The sequence below is a fragment of the Schistocerca serialis genome, chromosome 9 (genome assembly GCF_023864345.2).
Source record: "Schistocerca serialis cubense isolate TAMUIC-IGC-003099 chromosome 9, iqSchSeri2.2, whole genome shotgun sequence".
NCBI classification, from domain to species: domain Eukaryota; kingdom Metazoa; phylum Arthropoda; class Insecta; order Orthoptera; family Acrididae; genus Schistocerca; species Schistocerca serialis.
The window spans coordinates 404,780,849-404,800,227 of NC_064646.1; the positions used below are offsets into that span (position 1 = coordinate 404,780,849).

General features: G+C 42.2%; 1 protein-coding gene across 1 annotated transcript in view; it reads left to right on the plus strand.

Moving 5' to 3' along the window:
- LOC126419657 (protein still life, isoform SIF type 1-like) overlaps window positions 1–19,379 on the plus strand; it is a 255,372-nt gene that overhangs the window by 101,595 nt on the left and 134,398 nt on the right. Inside the window, exon 4 of the mRNA XM_050086846.1 lies at window positions 9,403–9,601. Coding sequence (XP_049942803.1) covers window positions 9,403–9,601 — 199 coding nt within the window. The remainder of the gene's footprint in view (window positions 1–9,402; window positions 9,602–19,379) is intronic.

Genomic DNA, 19,379 nt, shown 5'->3' on the forward strand with positions numbered 1-19,379 from the left:
AGGAGCCGATGCAGTACAGTCGCCCGCCTGGATCGTCGTATTGTAAATATAGCAAGTGCAGATCGTACAGCTGCCACAGCACTGATAAGAGACCTTCTGAACCCAGAAGTGTCAACACGAACTGGCCGGCCGCTGGTGGCCGAGCGGTTCTGGCGCTACAGTCTGGAACCGCGCGAACGCTACGGTTGCAGGTTCGAATCCTGGGCATGGATGTGTGTGTTGTCCTTAGGTTAGTTAGGTTTAAGTAGTTCTAAGTTCTAGGGGACTTATGACCTCAGCAGTTGAGTCCCTTAGTGCTCAGAGCCATTTGAACCATTTTGAACACGAACTGTTGCGAATCCATCACTAGCAGTGGGACTACGGGAACGCACACCTCACGGCTCGACAGGTGCCGTCAAAGGGTCACTTGAAAGGTGCAATAGCGCACTATGGTCTTCAGCGCTGAAAGCAGATACTGCCTGCACGCAAGTGATGGTCGTTTGCGAGTACAGTGTGGATCTGGTGAGCACTGTGTCGTAGAGTGCATTCGTCCAAGACACACCGCCCACACCCCAGGTATTATGGTGCAGGTTGCGATAAGCTACAACTACCGTTCACCTTTTGTGCTCCTGGAGAGGAGGCTAACCAGTGCTCGGTAGTGCAGAGTATTATTGGACTCGTTCTTTTGCCGTTCTTGCAATAGGAAGGTGATGTGTTATTGTAGTAGGATAATGCTCGCCCACACATTCCTCGAGAAACTCCAAGTGCTCAGCAAGACGTGCAGCAACTTCCCTGGCCAGCACGATCTCCGGACTCATCTCCAATCGAGCAAGTGTGGGATTTGGTGGGACGAGAAGTGACTCGTGCGACTCGTCAGCCAGCAACTGTTACAGAATTACGTGACCATGAAGAGCACGAGTGGCATAACGTATCCCAGGACAGTATTGGCCATCTGTACGATCAACTGGATGTCAGAGGAATGGCCTCATGGCCACCCTTGGAGGCTACTTCACGTACTAATATCGGTGTTTCAGCATGGGTCGATGCCTGGTACCTCAGAACACCTTGAGCTATTGATCTGTAAATGTAATCATTTCATGTACTCCATATGCACTGTCCAACAATAAATCTTGAGTGAATTGGGAAATTCTAAAAGGGTGTACTATTTTTTTCCAGCTGTCTATATATGCAGTAATGGGGCACGATGGCTGAGGCAAGCTGAACGTCGAAAACAATGAAGTGTGAATGTTTGATGCGAGATTATTAGAAATTAGGTGATTGGCCCTTACTTCAGTGAAGAAACCTTGAAATGCATAGATATATGCGATACCAGCAGGATGGGAGCCGAGTTCACAACTCGCTTCTGTGTAGGAAAGCTCTCACCCAGCTGTTTCCCGATCGCTGGATAAGACATGGGGGCGATCAACCGTCCTGCACGTCAGCCACTGGACTCTCTTTTCTGGAGTAAACGAAGAATCAAGCCTATGCATAAGTTTCGAAAATCCCAAAGAATTTATATAATAAAATTAAGTACCTGCAGATTTATTGCATAGCAACCAGTTTCGGTGACTCGATACACAGTTTTCAGGCTTTAGCTAACGTACTGAGGCACCGAAACTGATTGCTACGCAATAAATAACATCGAAAGCACTGTTACAGGTGTTTCATTTTGTTACATAAGTGAACGGCTGAAGTCCCACAGAACTTCAACCAAAAGGATGTGCATACAAAAATAAAAGGATTTAAGTCCTCTCATTGTTTCAGCGTAGGAAATGATATTGAAGGAATCTTTTCAGTCTGTGAAGAAATCCTTCTACCGGCGGCTGCAGACGTATATTCGCTGCAGACCGTGTGCATTTTGAACGCCTGATGACATAAATGTAATTTTAAAGAAGTGTTTATGACCACATTCTTTTGTGATTTCCTTTTTATTGCTAACATAATTTTGCTATGTCCAGTTGTATGTTGATATCGAACTAATGACGCGAAATTATTATTTAACAGTCTTTACATGTCAGTTCCCTGCTTTACAAATCTGTTCAGTTTGAGTTTGCACTTGTCTTTAAAGACTCTTACAGAAACCAGAGGAGAACTTTTACCTGTAGTTAACAGGTGAATCATCCTTAGTCTTCCATTTAGTGTATCGGTCCAACAACATGTAGCCAACTGTTATTAATACGTACATTAAATTAAGCTTCTCCACTATTCCGCTTTTGCACGTAGACTCTCATACCTGTTTCACGTTGGAGCACCCCTTGAGCCTGACGCAACACTTCCATATAACAGCAAGAACGTTTGCGTAAGACGCAATCGGTTTCACGTTGAAAACAGTTGAATCATAGGTTCTAAAAGTTTTAATGTCTCCAGAATTACAACATCGCATTTTGGAGAGTGAAACGCCGCTGAAGTCATCTCGTTTGTAACCACGATACTAGCAGCAGAAATTACTAGAGCTATCTTTTCGAATCATCAGTCTTCTGACAGGTTCGATGCGGCCTACCACGAATTCCTCTCGTGTTCCAATCTTTCCAGTTCAGAGAAGCACTTTGAAACCTACGTTCTCAGTTATTTGCTGGATATATTAGAATCACTGTCTCTCTCTACAGCTTTATCGTTCTGCAATTCTCTCTAGTTGCGTACAAGTTATTCCCTGATGTCTTAACAGATGTCCTATATCCCTGTCCCTTCTTATTGTCGTTGTTTTCCGTATATTCTTTCCTCACCGATTCTGCGAAGAACCTCTTCATTTCTTAACTTGTGACTCCACCAAATTTTCAACGTTCTTCATAGCACCACATCTCCAATAGCCCGATTCTCTTCTGTTGCATTTTCCCAACAGCCCTCTTTTTACTATAATACGATGCTGTGTTCCAAGTTAAGACGTATGTTTAGAACTAGTAGATTTTTCATAAACTGGAATGACCTTTTTACCGGTCCTGGACTGCTTATCTTGTCCTCCTTGCTCCATCAGTCCTGAGTTATTTTGTTGCTTAGGTATCAGAATTCTTTAATTTCATCTACTTTGTGGTTACCAATTCTAATGTTAAATTTCTCGCTGTTCTCGTTTCGCCTACTTCTCATTACTTTTGTCTTTCTTCGATTTACTATCATTCCACATTCTGTACTCATTAGACTGCTCATTCCATTCAGCAGATCCTGTATTTCTTCTTCACTTTCACTGAGGACAGCAATGTCATCAGCGAATCTGACCTTGACATTTTCTCACCTTGAATTTTGGGCCCACTCTTGAACCTTTCTTTTATTCCTGTCTTTGCTTCTTCGATGTACAGGTTGAACAGTAAGGGTGAAAGACTTCATCCCTATCTTACTCTTTTTAATCCGTGAGTCTCGTTCTTTGTCTTCAAGTGTTATTGTTCCATCTTTATTCTTGTACATATTGTATATTACCCGTCCTTCGCTATAGCTTACTCCTATTTTTCTCGGAACATCGAACATCTTTCACCATTTTACAGTCCTGGTCGACAAATCCTGTCAAGTTGTATTGACTTTTTTAGTCTTACTTTATCAACCGAAACGTCAGAACTCCCTCTCTGGTGCACTTTCCTTTCCCTTAACAGACCCTCAGTTTCCTTTTGCATTTTTCTGTTTATTATTCCTGTCAATAGCTTGGATGCATAAACTATTAAGCTTATTGTCCTGTAATTCTCGCACTCCTTGGTTCTTGTTGTTTTCGGTATGGTGTAATGATTTTTTCCGGAAGACTGATAGTATATCGCCAGTCTCATACATTCCACACACACCAGAGTGAGTAGTTCCACTTCCCACACTAATTTTAGAAATTCCAAATTATCTATCACTTCTCCCTTATTTGGTCTTATCTCTTCCAAAGCTCATTTAAATCCTGCTTCTTATACTGGATCCCCTATCTTTTTTCTCTTGTTTCTGCATATATCACGTAATTACAAAACTATTCCCCCTCATAGGGGCCAACAGCGCACTATTTACAACTATACACTCTCCCCTCTGCATTTAACAGTAGAATTCCCATTGCAATTTTAATCTTATCACCCTTGTTTTTAATTTCACCAAAGGTTATTTAGACTTTTCTATATGCTGAGCCAATCCTTCCGACAATCATTTCTTTTTCGATTTCTTCAGATTTTTCCTGCAGCAATTTCATCTAGGCTTCCCTGCGCTTCCAATTTATTTCATTCTTAAATGACTTGTATTTCGGTATTTCTGCAGTTCCATGAACATTTTTGTACTTCCTTCTCTCGTTAATGAGCTGAAGTATTTCTTCTGTTACCCATGGTTTCTTCCCAGCTATCTTCATTGTTCCTTTGTTTTTCTCTCTGACTTCTGTGATTGCCCTTTGTAGACATATCTACTACTTTCCAATTGGACTGCCTGCTGAGCTATTCATTATCGCAATATCTTTAGCCTTAGATCTTCAAGCGTATCTCTTCATTCATCAGTACTTCTGTACCCCAGTTCTTTGCACATTCTTCCTGACTAGTCTCTTAAAGTTTAGCCTACTCATCATCGTTACTAAATTGTCATCTGAGTCTACATCTACTCCTTGGTACGCCTCACAATCCAGTATCTGCTTGACCGTGATGAAGTATAACTGAAATCTTTCCGTATCTCGCAACCTTTTCCAAATATACGTCTTCAACTTGTGATTCTTGAACGGAGTCTTCTTTATTAAGAGTTGAAATATATTACAAAACCCAATTAGTCATTCTCCACTCTCATTGCTACTACCAAGCACATATTTTCCCGTAACCCGTTATTCTGCTCCTTCCCCTTCAGCCTCATTCCAATCCCTCAGATTTTCAACTCCCTTTACGTACGTACTGAATTATCCGTTCAGTGTTCTCACGTACTTCCTCTACCTCTTCATCCTCTGCTTGCGATATAGACACGTATACCTGAACTACTGCTGTGGGTGTTGATTTGCTGTCTTTTATCACCTAAAAGCGTGGCACACTGCGACGTCGTCTTTCGGACTTACGACGCTTCAAACAGCAAGGTGTCGGTCGACACATGTGAAAAAAAAGTACCAGCTCAGAGATTCATGTAACGTGTAAGGTGGGTTAATGATGTCACATTGGTACACAAAAATTCACCAGAACTATGCCCAACACCACCATCGACGTGTCAGACGATGGGAGGTTTGTCACGACCCCTCTTACCCACTTTTCACCCATTCTTTTGACGCCTCTGCGATGGAGATCAGAACCGTGGCGCCCAGCGCTGCATTCAAACAGTGGCAGAGGAAAACATTCCAGCGACACCGCCGCTCAGAATCAGTACGAAAAAGAACGAGAGGTTGGCATAAAGGAACTCAGTGGAACCACCCTTTTCCCTGGGGCGTTGATTCCCACACATTTCACTGTCTAAAACGACAATTCACAGTGCGATGGGCAACAGGAAGCCGTTCTTGACAACTCTTGACACAGTTGACTCCCTCTGACTTTTCAGCTTCTCTAATCACTGTATTTGCATTAACCGTGATCCGATCCCTTTGGAGCACAGTGCCACCGCAGTTTTTGCTTTTGTATACAGGTTGGAACCACTAGGTACGGTTCAACACCATTCGGTGAAATTTGAAAGTAATCAGAAGAAGCAAAGGGTGCTTTCTTTTTCATCTCCCTTGTTTTGTGTCCTCCTGTCGTATGACCAGAGGGCGAAACGACATTGACACATCCGCCAACAAAATGGCAAAGTATTTTTCGAAGGCCCCCCACCGTTTGGCAAAACCCTGGACGCTACCCAACCTCCTTTAGTGAGCACATTAAAAATGTCCGTGTACAGACTGAACCCGAGACGAGAATCCCAGTCACCTGCTGTTTCGCTGCTACACTGCTGCTCTTGCGCCTGATAGTAGGCCGTCTGGAATCGGAGAGTGTGGAAGGGGTTGCCGGTTTGCAAGTGGATATGACTTCGTCAAGGGTTCCGTCTGCACAGGTACACTTATAAGATTCTTAATAATGGTAGGCGGGTGCCATTAGTGGTTTTGCTGATCTGGTGGGTCTTAGAGAAACCCTTTGCCGTTTTATTCACGCATGAGTCACGTCGCATGCCGCCGTGATGACGCAGTAGGAGGACACGAAATAGAAACGCTGAAAAAGCATATGCACTCTTTGCTGTTTGGATCACGTTCAGAGTTCGTCGAATGGCTCGGAACGGTCCCTAGTTTTATTAACCTGTACACGAGAGCAAAAATTGCATGTTGAATCAGTACACAATGAAAAGGGCAAGTGAAGTGTTGAAATAAATGTGGTCGAAGAAACGCCATCTGGAGTATGGGGACAGAGTAAATACATCTCCACGACAACATACGTCGATTAACAGCGTCGGAAATCGTCACTGAATATGTTTCATAAATGAGAGAAGCGAAACACAATCGCGAAGAACGAACTATCTTTCATTTAGTTACAAAGATGGCACGTACCTCCATGGAGATCATATGTGTTTCACAATACTGAAGATGAGCCAATATTCATAGGCCTTAAGGTACGCATTTTGGAGCCGATGTATGCTGGAATTTTTTTCTTGTTTTTCTGCATGGAGCTGTAGTACCAGCCGTGTATTTAATAGAATGTTGAGGCACCCGTCACACAGTTCACATTACCACCGTTCTTCCGATGATTACGCTAGAATAGCAGCTTCCGTTGCAGATGAAAAGCACTTTCCTAAAATACTCACTTGAAAGCCACATTTTGTCTGCCGCCTCTACTACTACTTCTTGCAGAAGGCTTTTTCTTTCATTCGCTGCTCCCGGTGAATCTAAGCCCAGTCACGTTCATAGGTGTGAAGTGACGCAAAACTTTTTGAGAGATTTTCTTCATTCCGATTTCTTAAATTATCTACAAATTTCTTAATAAGACAAAAGATATCGAGCTTTTTCTCTGCACCATTTTTCCTCAGTTTGACTGATCTTTTACATATTTTCGTAATTTTCAGAAATATCACTCTAATGCTTAGATCTGCCTCTAATGTTTTCTGTCTGTGACTCACAAGTCGCTTCCATGTAACAGTTTAGGTACTGCAATTGTATTATTATTTTATTTCATACTTTTTTTTCTGGGCAAGCTGTAAATCTTGAAAAATGCAGCTCGTCTAGTTTTGTACTGTGAGATGTATCCCACATCTTAGTAAACTACTGTATCCACAACTAATAATGAATCGTGTAAAGACCGTAGAAGGTTCTAAGTTCTTGCGTTGGCATATTGGTGAAAACTGGAAGTGGAAGAACCGTATAGTATACCTATTAAGCCGTTAAGCTTGGCTACATTTGTCGTAAGTATGATTTCCAAGTCTGGAGGTAGGGAAGCCATATTTTTCAGATTTCCATTCACTGATGCCTTAAGTGATAATATTCCGGATAACGTATCACTTAGGTTAAAAGTACTCATTGCACAATGAAAGTAATGAGAATTACGTGTGAGGTTCACAGTCGTACAACTTGCAGATATTATCAACAGTCCATATCAGTTAAGCACTCCTACTATACTACAAAGGAATTAATGAATGCGAGGGTCACTCCGAAAGAAATGTACAACATTTAAAAAGTTCAACTTTTTTCTACAACTTTGGAAGTCACAGAAACTATCTTCCCGCTTGTATTCAAATTTAATTCAGCCAGCTTCCTTAAGTGGCGCTGTCGTTGCAGTCCGTCAAAGTGGCTACTGAATTTGATGTTCATCTTAAGCATTGTGCGGCTACAGAGTTCCTGTGTTGAGAGTACGAGACACCGGCAAACATTCACAAGAGGTTGAAGAAGGTATGCAGAGATGACGCTCTCGACCACAGGACAGGTAGTCGTCGGGCAAGCAGAATACCTGTTGAAAGTGGGCATACCAATACTCGGGACTTCCGCGCAGCCAGAGACAGAGTGCTGCACAGATTCCTGGTAATGTGCACCGTATTCGCGATCTTATTTTGGGTGAAAATCGCAGAAAAGTGAATGAATTATCAGTCCTAGAGGGAATAGGAGAAGTGAGGTTGTGCAAAATATTGATACACTTGGTTGAAAAAGATCCGACCATATGTCAGCGATAAAACCGATAGTGACACCACAAAGCTTGCTTAGACAGCACTGAAACATCGAAATACGCACCCTACAGCCCTAATCGGCCACCATGCGGTTACCATTTGCTCAGTAAATTAAACGAACACTTTTTGTGGAACGACATTTTAATATAGTGATTGCCCTCTGAAAGTGGCTAAACAGTGGCTCAGTCGTGCTGGTCCTGCTATACAGCCTGCAGGGTTACATTCTTCAGTTCCGTGGTGGCGTAAGACAGTCGAAAGAGAGGGAGATTATGTGGAAAAATGACATTTCGTCTCTCAATAATGTGTCAGCGTACTGTAAAAACATCAAAAATTGTGCATTACTTTTGCAGTAAACGTCATCATAACACTAACACATGAACAACAAAATTTAAGTATCGAATTTAATATTAATTATGCAAGGAGGCCAATGAAAACTTGCATAATTCGGTAGGTACTTTGCCTCAGATATGCCCAAAGAGAAAAAGTGTGTTTAGCCGTTAAGACTGGTAATGGTACCTTCTCATCACGCATTAAGATATTCACAAAGAGAAAAATCGTGCTTAGCTGTTAAGACATAATGGTTGCTTCTCATCAAGCATTAAGATCTTCTGTACGTCAACATCGAAAATTTAATGCTATCAACTTCTGCCCTGCGTGCGGATCATGTGATACGGTAGAAATGACTCAGGATAGTAACAGAGTTTAGTAAAATCGCCTTCTAGAGACGTTAATGTTTATTTACATGGTTCATTTGCATTAACACGCGGATACCGGACAGCTAGCATCTCACGACTCCTGAATCGTCAACACTGGAAAACAAAACATAACGAAGCTGTCGGGAACAAAACAGGCTGTGCACAGCGTTGTTTACTGGCGTCGTGTCTTAGCTTAGTTTTGTCTAAAAGTAAACAGAACTCTTGTTTTGTTCATTTGCCACCGTTACCTCGAAAGTTGAAGCATGTTCTCAATTTTTAGTTTCTAGACTTTGAATAGCCACGACATCCCCAGGCTAAGCATCGAGGAAGAGCATTAACAGGTTAAGATGAAGAGCTACAGAGATACCATTTTTGTGTTGACTAAGTAATAGGAATAATGTGGACATTGATACTGATAACTCTATTGTTGTTTGTATAGACAGTGTTCAGCTAAGAACTAAGAAGCTGCATACGAATAAATTCCAAGTAATCAAAAAAATTTATTTTCTGTACTATATGATCACAATTGGTCGAATTTCGACCACAGGTGATACTAGTAGAAATAATTACTCTTTTATACAGAAAATGTACCTTAAACAGCCAGCTTGTAGCGATATAACTTTTTTAATCTTTTTATAAATACATGTTTCATGTTCGTTCAGTTGACACATTTCACATCGTAACGTTTACTGACACTTTCCCGCAGTCGCCGTCGTTCAAGTTCTCACGCAAGGCGTCGTCGTCGTACTCGCTGAAGCTGGAGCCGCCGAGCAAGCAGAAGCTGAAGGCGAAGCGCAAACCGCTGTCGACGCCGGCCAGCCCGTCGCGCTCTCGCGAGCCGCAGTGCACCTGCATGACGGCCGAGCAGTACGCGCGCCTGCGCGCCCAGGACCCGCGCTACAGAGGTGGGTCGCTGGTTGCCTATCCGGCTCCCTGTGGGCGCTCCACTCTACCCTACTGTACATACCTACCTACCTACCTACACATCTACCACTGGGGCAGGGTGCACAGGGGAAACACACGCCCTCTACCACATGTACATACAGGACTATGAGGAAAGTCTTTCTCACTCTCACAGGGTGTCTTCCGTCACTTTCATGACGATATTCAATATGTGATGCCCCACCCTCTATACAATACTTGCACTAGCTGGCCAAACACGAGCGGATTTTAGCGACGGGCCACAGATATTCCAGAAGGATTTAGGAAATCCTACAGGTCTCGCCTGTGCGTTAGTGGAGACCCAATGCGGGGGCTGTTACCTGGATTTCTCGGAATCGGCGATCCTGCCTCCTGAACAAAGAATAGTGTATTTTTACATCCGACTATGGAACAAAGGGTAATAAAATCTAAGCTACAAAATGAGAAGAGAGCTCAGAAACATGCAGATCTCCGAAAGAGGGGGGGGGAGGGGGGGATATGTTGTATAAACCAAATCTATGGCGAGTGCCAGTAGTGATTTGCTAGTACTGTGTTCATCATTGTATTACACATAACTGTATTATGTCCATTATTTTGCAGGTCTTGTGAATTATTTTGCAAAGGATCAGGCGCTTCCTCGTCCAAACATATCGAACCTGCACGATTCTGAGATGAATGCCCCCGACTCTGAGTTCTGAATCTGATCAATACACCTGGACTGTCGCCTTTCTTCAATCCATTGTTATCCATCTTGTGCGACTTGTCTGTCGAGAAAAGTATGAATGTTACAATACAAACTGGCGTCGACTGCCACAATTTCCATCCCATTATCGTCCCTACTAACTTACTGTTTTGGCTCCGCAGATAAAGCGCGAAAATCAGACGCACGAAGAGACCCGGCCTTCGAGCAGATCTGAGAGACTTAGGCCCGACGTGCGGAGCCTGCACTCCAATAGAAAACGAGGGATCCGAGATCGACGGACCAGTTCCGTCAAAAATATCTGTGTAACTGGTTCGTGCCTCTGGCCCACTGCAGAAATCTGCTCTTGTGTGGAAAGCTGTAATTCTTTGGGGGGGGGGGGGGGGTGGAGGAGGAAGGAGAAGGGGAAGAGGTGGACTGTCTCCGCGGCTATAGCTTGCGTGATCATCATCACACAAACAGCTCTGCTGTCACCTCTACCAAAGGTTTATTTGCTTAGTTTTTACTGATGATACGTACACTGTGGGTCCACTATGCTGTCCGTAGGTTTGTGTGTCTCTGGTCCCATTTATGAGATATCGGCCCTGATGGTCTAGTGAATAAACGTTTGCTTTCGAACCGACAGTCGTGGGATCAAATCCCAGTCGGAGCATTGAGTATATCAGTCTGTGGTTAATCTAGCCTTCGCCTGCCAATGATGCGAAGATTCGCCAGAAAAGACACGTGGGACGAACTGCACTTAAAACTATGGGTCTCCATTCCCTGGTAGAATTAATAATATAGGTTGGGGACACACAAGCCACCGAAATGCCGTCCAGTTGAAAGATTTGCACCAATCCGTTGGATCATACGCTATTATTATTATTATTATTATTATTATTTATTATCTGGGAAGTAAGTGTCACGGCAAGCCAGCAAAAAATCTGTGGGGCGCTCTAGAGGGGATTCGGACTGCTAGCGCATAATGCTGCCATCAGTGACAGTTCATGTATGGCGGTGAGGATACGTCAATGATGGGGAATTTATCATTGTTGCTGTGCACGGAAGAACTCTCCTCAGACAACAGCAGCGTTTCGTTCCAGTAACATCTCATATGCATTAACAGTGGAGGAGATGTGCAAGGAACATCTGCGAGAAACCCGAATAAAAGGAACCAAGTGAATTAGATGGCATCTTGCGCTGCCTCGTGTATAATTAAGAAATGAAATATGACGGGACCAGTATCGTGGTGCAGACGCCAAACTTCTGGGACAGTGGAATTCAGGATTTTATCGCAATAAATAAATGGGAAAAGCTAGCAAACTGGGACGAAGGTATCGTTTGCAGAAAGGCTGGGGATCAGCAATCAGTTTATTAAGAATGGCTAGCCATACCGCTCTACCAAAGCTGCAAAACGCTGAGAGAATGAGTGTTTCACAAACTAGTAGTGCACGTTCTGAAAACCATAATAACATAAAAAACTGTAGAGGGCACCAGAAGTCGAACTCGGCTATAAATAGTGGTGGTACCCTTACAGCACTTCACAGTCTGTTCGGAACCCAGGGGGCAGGTACACATAATAAGGAAGCATGCATCATCTAAAGGATATGACTATCTCAGTTGTCGAAATGTCACGCAAAAAATGGACTCAAGAACTCAGGTCAGTACCCTAAAGCAACAACCATTAATCAGCCATCCGAGCAGACGTGAGAGATCACGTTGGACAGGTCAGTTTCTTTACAAAATCAGCGAGTACGTGTAGATTGTCGTGTGAGTTTTGTATGTGATTTACGTTTTATCAGATTCCCTGTTGCACCAGTAATAAACGTAGCTTATAGAGCTTTAGTTGTTCTACACTAGGGATGGCCAAGATATCGGCACGCGGATCATGCCCGGGCCCAAGTGCTAAAATGCTCAGCCTTGCTTCACATTTTTCCCACCGCCACGCCACGATATCTGAGCGCGATGATGGTGGAAGAGGGGAAAACAGCGAACGCGCCGCATTATATGGCAGGGCAGTCGTGCTGCATATATGACCAAGTTTTGTGTTAACATTTCTCAACAAGAGAGATCACAAACAAAACAAGTTTTCAGTATTAATTAAAAATTTTGACACTCTGAACAAACAATTTTTGTTTGGTTCAAACAGTCGGCATACGGACAGATGCAGACGATTTCAGAGTTTCGCTCTCAAGTTGCCACATAATCATAATTCATAATCGAAAAAAGATCTTTCACATAAATGTGTCACTCCTAATATTGTAGCACTTCTGCGAACTCTTTACTGGGAGCTGAAAAATCTGCCTGACAAAATCAAATGTGCTGGACAGTTTTAACGTAAAAAGATCGGTATGATTAAGGCTGGATTTACCTTGCAGGGCAATCATTTACGCCTGCACAAGCACAGGGTTGCTTTCAACGGAAACAGCGAATGGTCTCGAAAACAGATGTAAGATTGACAGTGTCGTCAAAAACTTCATAATAATGTCGTTGTAACATTTGCAAGGCCACAATGAATTCTTCAAACCTGTCCCTTCCTTTAAATCCAGTGAGCTTAGGGAGCTCACTGTGTCCTTCTACAAAGCGATTTTCTTTTTAAATACACCCTCATCAAATCAGAAAGAAGTTACCTTGCAATGCCTTACTCTCGGCAGTGCGCTGTCAGGTGCACTTGAAAAGCAGAGTCATCATTCCGTTCTGGATGCTCTAATTTTCGTTCCTGCACTCGTTTTTCTTTCATAAATTTAACAATAGCGAGATTTAAATCGAAAAATCATTCCAGATGGCATGACTTAAACAATGCACTTTACAGTAATACATGAAGTCTCTGTACTCTTCGTTCATCTCCATTGAAAACTGTTACAACTGAAACCAGAATAATGGGTGCAACTTCAGAAATTTAACCATTCGTACCACCAATTTCTTCAAGTGCTCGATGCCTCCAATTTTAGCACAAAGTGCCTCTTGATTTACAAAACCAAGAATCCCGTCCGTCGATCGTTATAATTTTTTGTGCTTTGATTGCCATCTAAATGTTTAAATTCCTTCTGCGTGGTACTATAAAGTTGTTTCTCAGCAGATAAGCAGTACTCGTCACTTATGCGATTTGGGAAACATCATCCCTCTATTCTGTCATTCCCACTGATTTTAAGGGATTGCGACAATAGATCGCCAACAGCTACTGGACTTGTGAACGTCCGTCGTACCACGAACAAATAGCAAAATGTAGACAGCTCTGACACCACGATTCTGCCAAACTCGGAGAGTTGTGCCGACTGCAGAATGCCGCACACAATGCTAAATAAAATGTCACGCTGTTCCGGATACTTCCGAGAAGGGCAGAGTAAAGCCGAATGACAGGCCGGCCCTGGGCGCGCCCGCGGCCCGTAAGCGCAGTGTGCGGGAAGTTCAGCACGCAGTGGCCGGCCCTGCTCTACACGACTAAAGCCTATCAAGTCATCTGCGTGTTTTGGTTTGAGCTTTGGATAGGTAGGCAAACTTCCCGGCGAAAAAGTGTTTCGGGTACTGCATCCGATTTTATCCAGTTGACAGTTCCGTGGTCACGAGCTACTCACCCACGTTGTCCAGATTTCAGCTCCCTCCAGACACCTCCTCTGCTCTGAGGAAGGTACCTAGGATACTGGCTTACCGGTTGGTGAGTTGGAAGGGCGTCACTCAAGTTAGTTTCGTCAAGAGCGTTGGAGGTGGACTGTCAATCTAGCGGTAATGGGCTTGCCTGGAAACCGAAAGGCCGGTGATCGAACCATGTTTGGGTCACATAAGTTTTCAATTTAATTGGTTTCACCTTTCGGGGATGCGAAGATTCGTCAGAAACGACACGATTCGAATTCCACGTTAAACTGGTGTCGATGAGGGACAATCAGGCTGCCGTAGTCGCGTCCTACTGAGCGACTGAACCACGGAATTTTTATTTTTATGATCATCATCTGGCCAGCATGAAACGTTTCGGTACAGGCGGATAATTTTCAACATTTTTACTAGTTTTTGTCACTGGCTGGTAACGTTTATAACTCTGCTGGAAGCTTTTAGAACCCGGAGCCGTCTGGCATTTACCGTTGCAATGAACTTAGCGGTAGAGGGCGAAACAGTATTCATACACCTCGAAAATGTCTCTAGATATACATTTTGCTGGCCAATATCCGTTAAACATTCTGGTTCAAACCGATTATGGACTGACTAGTCAGCCTGCATGTCGGTCCGCGATTAGAGTTCGCTTTGCGTATCTCTCCTCTCCGATTCTGCGGAGAATGCCAGTTCTTACCTTACCAATCCACATAATTTTCAGTTTCCTTTCATTGCACCACGTTTCAAACGCTTCGATTATCTTCTTTTCCGATTTACCCACAGTCCATTATACACAATTCTGTGACCCAAAGGTACATTCTCAGAAAGTTCTTCCTACAGCCCATATACAACAGTGAAAAACTTGCTGCGCACTTCCACTTGGGTGTCTATACATACCACCAACTTACGTGTCAGAAAGTAAGAAAAGCGCTCTACTGCACTAAAAGCTTCATTTTCAGGTGTCTCTCTCTGTACGAGTTGATGTGAACACCTTCTTAATAATAATAATAATAACAATTATGCTGTGCTGTATACAGCGCGATGCGCCAATCTGTCTCGGAACTTTGATAATTGTTTATTGCCATTTTCGGTAGCAATTTTCGTAATCACATGCAGAGAAAAAAAACTGCATTCAGCGTCAGTAGCCCTTCCATCACTGCATTAGACCGATCTCATGATCTCACGGTCACTTCCGCGATTGCTATGTTGTTTTAGTATAGAAGTATTACAAGTATATGCAGCTTGTTCATCTCATATTTTTTCATATTGTGGTTGAAACTTTCAAACAGACAGGGTGATTTTTACCACCGTGTACAAACTCTACGGACTGATCCGTGACAGGATACGGAACAAAAAAGGTCTAATGAACTTATGTCCGGAAACGCATGGATTCCATGCTAGAGACCATTCATTCAGTCATACATTGTTACAGAGACTGCACTCTATTAAGCACTGTACCATGCAGCCACAGTTATAGAATGTGTTAAAATGGTTTCCACGTGCGTCAACGTATGCGTGTACGCGCAGTAGAACATTCTGTCTCACACTTTCATATCGGCCAGTCTGCATCCGAACAGCGTCAAAGGCAGCATGAATACGCTGATCCAGTGTCTCCACATCTGGAATGGGCTCTGCATCACGATACTTTTCAAATGGCCCATAACAAGAAATCAGATGGATTGAGATCCAGTCAACGAGCAGGCCATGCAACCTCCCCCCCGCCCCTGTCAGTTTCATCGACCAGGGCCAAGTGGGCTAGAGCAGCAGCATGCAGCAGCCACATAACCCTTCTTCCAGCAGGAAAGGCAAAGTCATCCGCAAGAAACGCCTATAGTTCCAGCCTGTTAGGCGACGTGGAACGTAGACTGGTCCCGAAATACGGTCGCCAATAATCCTGGACCACACTTCCAACTGCTCCGATGCTGACGATTCGCTGTTACCATACCATGATGGTCCTGCATACTATCCCACAGATGGCTTTTATGAAAGCTGAAGATACCATTCCGCGTAATAGTGGCCTCATCTATGAATAGGATGGATGGCACAAATCCCAGAACCGTGGTTGCCTTGTTAAGAAACCAGTGACAAAACTGCTTCCGATGGGGAAAGTCTGTCGCTAGTAAGCCCTGTAGGTATTAAGGGTAGTAACAATTGTCATGGAGAATGTTCCACACGACCGTCTGGCTTACCCTGTACTGGCGGGCCAACTGCCTGGAACTGACAAGGCGGCCGTCTTCCACAGTGTTCATTACATTTTCCTCCAAGTATGCTTATGAGAGCTCATGAAATTTTATTTGGACACACCAAAAGTAGTTGATGAGTTGTGCTATTTGGGTAGCGAAATAACTGATGATGGCCGGAGTAGAAGGAATATAAAATGTAGACTAGTTACAGCAAGAAAAGAACATCTGAAAATTACAGGAATTTCTTAATACATAAGTTTAAGTGTTTTTCCTGAAGGCATTTGTGTGGCTTGTAGCCATGCACGGAAGTGAAACGTGGACGATAAACAGTCCAGACAAGAAGAGAATGGAAGCTTTTGAAATGTGATGCTACAGAAGAATGCTGAAGATTAAATTTGCAGATCGAGTAGCTAATGAGGAGGTACTGAAGTGACTTGGGAAATAAAAAACGTTATGGCACAACTTGACTAAGCGAAGCGATTCGTTGGTAGGACACACCCTGAAGCGTTAAGGAATCATCAGTTTGATAATGGAAGGAAGTGCGTCGGGAATTGTGGGGGACATTTGTAGAACACTAAGTGATGATGGCAGTAAGTAAATTTAAATGGAAGTAGGTTGCTGTAGTCCTTCGGAGACGACGAAGCTTACACAGGTAGACAAGAGTGGAGTGCTCTTAGTTTTGGTAACAACACTGATTGACCAAAGGTCAACGGATGTTGTGAGTTCTTACGACGTCAGCTATTTTATCTCAGGACTGTTGCGCTACATTTATTATTAATTATAAACTTAATCGTGGTTTGCGATATACGTGTATGAAGCGCCTAAATTACAAATAGAGGTCAAAATCCAATATCGTCGTCTACCAGCCGGCTGAAATCACGATTTAACCATCCTTCGAAATAATTCGATCAACTGTCATATCGTGTCTGAACATACTTTACGTCATTCACCGTCAAATGAAGACAAAGTTCCATGGTAAAGCTATCACATAACTACCAGCATGATTCCAATATGGAAGATTACAAGATACTATACGAAATGAGAAAGTAACAGTGAAGAAGGCGACGGGCGCTTAACTTTCGTCTACTTAATGTACGAACACGTATAAAAACAATTACATGAGCCCATTTATACGAAAAGTTCTATGACAATCTTGGGGAAGATACCCAACCCATACGATGTCAGCTATGGAGCGACGTAAATTGTCCCCTTGAGAATTAACTGATCACACAGTCTGCGAAATTAGTATTGGGTAAACTAGGTTTGGTTAGTTCGATTTTCTTCTTATCCCGCAGTTCACATGCATATTCATGTTTGGATTTTGTGAATAATTATCTGATTATTATGTACTGGTAGTGTCTATTTATTTTACTAAAAGAAATTTCTCATTTTGTACGTATACATCCATTTAAATCAAATCACTGAGACGGGTTGTTTCAGCCAGGTGTTGAACAGATTCAACACGTCCACCTACACAAGCACTAACTCAGATTTCAAATTAAGCAGAAATACATCCGCTTTTTAGTACACATAATAAAGATCTTCTGTTGAAATAGCACTGTAATTTAATAAAAGCCTAATCCAGACAGCACACCTTCCTCCAAAAAGCATTATCAACTGGGCTTAGGTAGAACTCATTGACATTTCCTTACCTCTTATCTTCCGACAATTTCGAATCAGCTAACACTACATTCTTCCTGTTCCTTTTCTAATTCTATGCCATCTGTGATGTTAGGATTGCTCATAATGTTTGTATTATAAGGATGTATTTTTGACACGTACGTTCAGTTAATATCGGCTTAAACACAAAACAAAGAGGGTGAATTTATTACCTGATGTATGGTATTGTGCCTTGAGTAGACTTTCCCTACACTTCTGAAAAGCATGTCACCACAATTTGAAACAAAAGCTATTACTCTTCTTTCTGTGATTATTTGTAGTAAATGCTTCAGTATAGGTTTTCACTTATTCAAAGAAGAATATCCTTTACACAAGTGTAATCTGCCATTAGCATTACTTAAACAACGTAAGAGTAATATTACTGATGAAATGTTGCAGTTCTCTGTGCAAAGTTCGGTCACTGTCTCTTTTCTGTCTCTCAGAGTTTACGATATTATGGAACAATGAATCGTCAACTTCTGCCGCACAGGTTTCTTCGTGTTATTTTCATAGCCCGTTCCTCAATCCCAATTCCACATTAATATTTACTTTTGGGTGGAAACAAATTTGTTCCATAGTATCGTAGATTGTAATAACATACTGACAGAATGCTAATATACTGAGCTTTCATTGTAACTCAATCAAAACTGAATAACTGCTTACATAAATTGTTTCTTGTGTTTAAAATAGACATGCAGCACTTCAACACATTTAGCAGTGTATTAATCTGTACTGTATCCATTAAAAAAGCGCACACATTGAAAAACACTTTTATGAATAATAGACTTCCGTCTGTGTATTTTAATAGTTTATCTGGACAGTGTGCTCACAATTAGACATTTCATGCTTGCAATTCACGTATTGATTTTTACACATTTTCCCACAACACCTATGCTGACACAGTTTGTAGTGTTGATTACTTGCAAATTTTCATATTCAGTAGAGAACGTAACATTAGTGCCAATGTAATACTGTACATTCAAGTATGTCTGTCCTTATGTATCTTTCCAGTAGAAGCTGTTGTTTACTTTTAATCCAGTCCGGCGCATATTTTTTAAGTACACTTTGATTCACAATCCTTTCTGTGTGTGCAAGCTTGTTCTGTACAGTTATATTCTTTTAAAATAATTTGTATATATTTACTGCATCGCTTTTGAAACTCTTTTTAAGTTCTCAGTGTGGATATTTCTTGTTATTTTGCCTGTATTTTTGGGTTTTATAACAGATCGTCTTTCAGGCGATAAATCATAGGAAGACTAGATTGCAACGTAGGAATTATCCTTTGCTGTAGAAAAGAAATAAAAATAAAAGGGGATTACAGGTGTTCATAAAAGCAAATCAGTTACTGCATTCAACATATTTGATATCCACATGGAGATTATTGTTGGCAATTTGATGGTGGTCTCGAAGACAAGAAGTGAATAACAAACAGTGCTGTAGGCCCTTTAAGTTTTCTTATTTGTTCAAGATTCTGAAAGCCAAATACAGAGAGAGAGTCGGAATAAGTATATGGAAGATTTCTGCATCTTACACTGAATACATCACTTGTCTCAGCTCTTCAACGCTAGTGCTGATGCTTCGTCGACACAAAATTTAGGAATAAATACAGTTATACATTCACTGCACTGATTTTTTCTGAAGCGAATTTATGCTAGA